This window comes from Crassostrea angulata, chromosome 1, assembly GCF_025612915.1.
Source record: "Crassostrea angulata isolate pt1a10 chromosome 1, ASM2561291v2, whole genome shotgun sequence".
In the NCBI taxonomy this organism is placed as follows: Eukaryota; Metazoa; Mollusca; class Bivalvia; order Ostreida; family Ostreidae; genus Magallana; species Magallana angulata.
In genome coordinates, this window is record NC_069111.1 from 5,899,698 (window position 1) to 5,905,559 (window position 5,862).

The following is a 5,862-nucleotide window of genomic DNA, read 5'->3' on the forward strand; positions in this document are numbered from 1 at the left end:
ACAGACAAATTATGCAGGAGAAAATGAGTTGTGCACTGTATCCAGCCAGAAATGAATGAATTGGTTAGTGCTGCTCTGTAAACACACCACCTTCATTACGCTTATAGGAAGTGTTATTTAGCTGAATCTTTGTGACGTTCTGATTCACAAAAGACAAGAAAGATATATATGTACTTAGAGTATTGCAATCAACAATAAAATATTAGGTACAGAAATCCTTCTGACAACAAGCAAAATTTACCTTCAGCTGATCCATGATATCGGTAGCATCAAGTCTGTAGTCACACAAACACTGCAGAATTTCTACTTTTGTTCTCAGTGGCAGGTCCTTAAAACTGGAGTCGGCAAGAGGGTTGCCCTCCCTTTTCTCTAAGATTTCCCAATTGTACTTAAATGTGTCCTTCAGAAATACCTCACAGTTAAATGTTCTAAAAATGTAACAAATTGATGAAAGTTTATTACAAATAATAGAGGAAATTGTCTTCTCTTTTCTTGTTTAATAACAGTTTGTCTCTTCCCATACCAAACATGATTTATTTGTAAAATTATTACATATATGTATAAGCTTAAACATGAAAAGTTCTATGCAAATAGAGTAGCATGTTTTTATATGATATAAAATCCATTTAATACACAATGTAACGAAGAAAAGAGTATAAACTCAGGGGTTTTCCTTGCTTAGTTTTGGGTCCGTTTACCGGACCCATTCCCAATCCAAAAATTACCGATATTTTCCCAAATCCAGATCCATTTTTCCCAATCAAGTGTCAATAATTTGAAATATCAGAACATGTTCTGCTGGTATTTGAAATGCCACTTCAACAACTTTTGTTTATTACTGAGGCCAAATAAGAAAATATGTGTGGTTCCGGTAACATCTGAAAAAAAATTAGGGTAGGTAGGTAGGGATTTTTTTTTTTTTTTTTATTTTTTTTTTTTAAAGAAATGTATAAAATGATTCTCTTAGTACTGCATGTACCAAGCACTGCATCGCAGATGGCATTTGTATTTAGTGAGATAAATATACTAAATTAAGATTGGTAGAGAGCAGCTAGCTTTTATTACTATGACACAAAAATTTTCAAATAAAAAATTAATAAAAAAAAAATTTCTGTTTAAAAACAACATGAACAAAAAAGTATTAAATGTTCGGTATTATATAATTATAAGGCTGGGACGATTCAGAGTTCATTTGATTTGGTTTGAATTTGATTCAGAATACTATGATTTGTTATTTTTTCTATTCCTTTCAATTAAACAAAGGTCAATCTCAATATTTCTCATTTTAAATTAAAAAAAATTATCTTTACCTTGCAGATTCCAAATAAATTCAATTTAGGGCCCAACTTAGAGCAAAATTTTAGGGAGATTAACTTCTATCTATTAGAAAAATAGGGAGAAGCTTGAGAAATTAGGGAGACTTCCATTTCTTGACAATAGCATAATGCTAATAATGATATACAAAGTTTAAGTCTTTAATAATTTAGATTGGATAAGAAACAAGTCAATAAAAACTAAAACAACAATCTAATTTTTTTTTAAAAATTATCCAATTTGTTGAATTTAATTTTTTTGATGTATTCATACATTTTATATATGAAATGTTTTGCAATTGTGTTAGCTTAAAGGGACTTGGACACAATTTGAGATCAAAAATTTTATTTTCAATTTTTATGTATAAAATGGTATCTTGGTGCATTTTAAATGATTGACCAGAATATTGAATGTTAAAGTCAAGTTACAATCGAGATACAGAGGTACGAATCGATTATTATGTAAACAAAGCTCGATTCTTATAGTTGCATGTTTACAAAAAATGTATACGTAATGTAGAGAATTACCATTTCTTAGACAAAATGACATGTAAAAAACAATTTAAACTAATTTAATTTCTTCATAAATACTATTACGAACAAAAGAAAGATACATTTAATTAAAACTTACACCAATACAACACATATGTAAAAATGACAATATTCGAGCTTTGTTTACAAAACAAAGAATTATGAACTCTGTATCTTACTTATAACTTGATATTTGACTTTCAAATTTTGACATAGCATTTTAAGCTCCTATATTTATCATTATAAACATTGAAAATAGAAAAATAAAATTTTAAAATTTTTAGTCGAATCGTGTCCAAGTCCCTTTAATGACAAATAAAATCAGTCTTTGTATTTTAATGTATTTTGGAGGTATTAGTCCAACCCTTTGACCCAATTACAACCGTTATGCAGAGGACCTTGAAAATAACTGTTAACATATTGTTTTATGATTATTTCAGCATTACTTTGGCAGTGTTATAAACTAATTACAAGCTACAAACTAATTATAATAAAAACACTAAAAGAAATAAACATCAGTTAGAATTTTCTGATCATTATTTCAACGCGCAGTATGTGGTTGCATCACTCGTATTTATATTGGCCCCTATAGATAAGACAGTCCCAAGTTGTCTATCACAATTCTCTCCAATTTCTGTGGGGAGAAGTAATTAAGTATAAAACTTTGCCATAGGCTGGTCCTCAAAACTATTACGTTTTTTGTAATTTTCCCAATTTGAATGGTTTACATGTCAATTTTCCCAATTCCACGGACCCTACACCCAGTTTAAAAACAGTAGGAAAACCCCTGAGACTGCTAGAAGGTAATGATCACAATGCAGCAAATGTTAACTTAAATTTTCTTAACAATTGTTGCAAAACTTAACTATAAAAGATACTGACTCAATATCTTCTCTTCCATAGTATCCTCTCAGAAGTTTGCACATCAAATCGGTCAAGAAGAAGTTGTTCTCCTCTCTAGAGGAGTCTATAAGAGCTTCCTCCAAGTCCTACAACACAAGGATCAAAACAAATAGCGATATGGAAAAAGGATAAGATGATAGGTCAAAATGACACAAAATATATTATCTACTGATATCCTTTAATTTGTAAACAAATACCATGCTACTTTCACTTTCTATTTTCTGTTTAACTTTGTAAAACAAAAATCTTCTAAGGGAGATAACTTTCAAAGCACATTTTGATACAATAGTTTTCTTTTCTTTAAATGAATCAACTTCTAGAATGCAATAGTAACTATTTCATAAATTTATCAAAAAAAAAATAAATTTTCTGTATTAATTTGCAAGAAATCAGGATTTTATAAAAAGTGAAAGTGACGATGTGAATATCTAAAAAGTGCTTTTATCATCAGATACTTGTACAAAATGGAGTGAAGTATTTACCTCAATATCAAAATCTGGCAAGTCAAACGCTGATCTAAACAACGAACAAAAATGCGCAATACATGGAACTTCCCACCAGGACTGTATCTCTGTAAGCAATAAATAATCGACATTGGGTCGTTTACAGAAAGACATCACTTATATCCGTCTTTAATGTATTTAACATGCATTTGACTTAATCAAATCAATAAAACATTTTACATTTAACATTTTCTTATATCAAATCATCGTCTACATTCACTACTTACCCTCCAAAGACATGGTTATGTTCGGAGAATCAGTCCTTTTTTCATGCAATGCAATGGAGGTCCGTTGCTTCTCGTTTATGATAACTCAAGAGAAAATACGAAGAAAAATTGAACTTCCGTTTTCTCTCTCTAGGCTATTGAAAATTGAAAAACTGTGGAAAACCTTGTGATAACTTTTTCATGCATGTCACACGAATGATTACAATGTATTGCTAAACAATCGAAAGCCATAGAATTGATATTTAACAATTTTTTCTTCAATTTTTGAGACACCGAATAAATCATGTAATCTTATTTTCGGAACACCTCCAATTACATACAATGAATGCTGGGTAATAATAATAGAAGATGCAAAATCTATGGCTAAGGTAAAATATAGAGCTTCTTTTTATTTGTCGTTCCTTTGAGTTCTAAATTTTATTTGATTCATTTCTTATTTGAAACTCTTTTGATATATTGTGTGAGAGGGCAATGAAATAATAATTTAAAGCATCATGACGTTGTGTAAATCTGTTTTTTTTTCATATATGGCAAGAATACAGTACAGTTTCCCAGTGCGGCAATTCTGTAACCCAGTTACAAACGAAATCAGACTAATATAATAATAACCCTTCCTGATTTAAACTTCAACCATTCTTCAAATTCTGTATAAAACCTGTGTCTTCTGTAAAACAGGGAAACAGGGGAAATGAAGGTAACAAACCCGAGGCAGACCCTTGTTTCTATATAAAGCTATGTTCGGAAACAACGCTATGAAACAGGGTTACAAGGGTTACGAGGGTAACAGACCATTCTTTCTATTCTAAGCTATGTTCTGAAACAGGGTTACAAAGGTTACGAGGGTAACAGACCCTTGTTTCTATATAAATCTCTGTTCTGAAACAGGGTTACAAGGGTTACGAGGGTAACAGACCCTTGTTTCTATACTAAGCTATGTTCTGAAACAGGGTTACAAGGGTTACGAGGGTAACAGACCCTTGTTTCTATTCTAAGCTATGTTCTGAAACAGGGTTACAAGGGTTACGAGAGTAACAGACCCTTGTTTCTATATAAATCTCTGTTCTGAAACAGGGTTACAAGGGTTACGAGGGTAACAGACCATTGCTTCCATTCAAATGTCTGTTCATATACTTCCCAGTATAGTGCATGCATTTCCAAGTTAAAAGAAAGAGATAACCTTAATTAAGATACCACTAAAGACACCCACACACCTTTCGCTTAATGTACTAACTACCCCTTGAAATTGGTTTTCACCCTCCCTCACTAGGAATTCACCCCTCTCCCACCCTATTACTTCTACCGGTCTGGGTTTGCTCCCTAATGATGAATACATCCTTGAATGTTAAACATATCAAACTCATTAAATTGATTTTTTTGCATCATTAAAAATCCAAAACTTAATGAATACAATGTCTTATAACCTGGAATTATACTTTATGTGAAAGGTTTTTAACATCTAGCGGCACTTCATGAAGTTAATCAAAAGATAGAGGGGGTGTATACATGTAAGGGTATTTCTATATGATATGTGATGCTTTTATCGTGGTAATAACATGAAGATACTAAGTCTTGTAATATTGAATAAGGATTTTTATTAGAGGAGACTGAACAGCAATTGACCTCTTAACGATTATTTAGTAATATGTAGGTCCCTAATGGCTAATATTAAGTTCATGAGGATCCAAAGTACTGGTAAACTTATAATTCATCTTGCAGCTATGACTGTTGTGTTGACTTTAGACAATTTAAGGGGTAAAAGAAATCAGGATTTTATAAAAAGTGAAAGTGACGATGTGAATATCTAAAAAGTGCTTTTATCATCAGATACTTGTACAAAATGGAGTGAAGTATTTACCTCAATATCAAAATCTGGCAAGTCAAACGCTGATCTAAACAACGAACAAAAATGCGCAATACATGGAACTTCCCACCAGGACTGTATCTCTGTAAGCAATAAATAATCGACATTGGGTCGTTTACAGAAAGACATCACTTATATCCGTCTTTAATGTATTTAACATGCATTTGACTTAATCAAATCAATAAAACATTTTACATTTAACATTTTCTTATATCAAATCATCGTCTACATTCACTACTTACCCTCCAAAGACATGGTTATGTTCGGAGAATCAGTCCTTTTTTCATGCAATGCAATGGAGGTCCGTTGCTTCTCGTTTATGATAACTCAAGAGAAAATACGAAGAAAAATTGAACTTCCGTTTTCTCTCTCTAGGCTATTGAAAATTGAAAAACTGTGGAAAACCTTGTGATAACTTTTTCATGCATGTCACACGAATGATTACAATGTATTGCTAAACAATCGAAAGCCATAGAATTGATATTTAACAATTTTTTCTTCAATTTTTGAGACACCGAATAAAT

General features: G+C 31.5%; 1 protein-coding gene across 4 annotated transcripts in view; it reads right to left on the minus strand.

Annotated features, from left to right (window-relative positions):
• LOC128170994 (zinc finger CCCH domain-containing protein 13-like) overlaps positions 1 to 3,749 on the minus strand; it is a 49,815-nt gene extending 46,066 nt beyond the window's left edge. For 3 of the 4 annotated variants that reach the window (XM_052836767.1, XM_052836771.1, XM_052836759.1), the window contains exons 1-4: positions 3,478 to 3,744; positions 3,230 to 3,318; positions 2,727 to 2,833; positions 242 to 428 (exon numbers count right to left, since the gene is read on the minus strand). In XM_052836767.1, coding sequence (XP_052692727.1) covers positions 242 to 428; positions 2,727 to 2,833; positions 3,230 to 3,318; positions 3,478 to 3,490 — 396 coding nt within the window. In that variant the 5' untranslated portion in view covers positions 3,491 to 3,744. Of the gene's footprint in view, positions 1 to 241; positions 429 to 2,726; positions 2,834 to 3,229; positions 3,319 to 3,477 lie in introns of all 4 variants that reach the window. The other variant, XM_052836778.1, reaches the window with a different exon arrangement.
• Between the last annotated feature and the right edge of the window lie 2,113 nt (positions 3,750 to 5,862).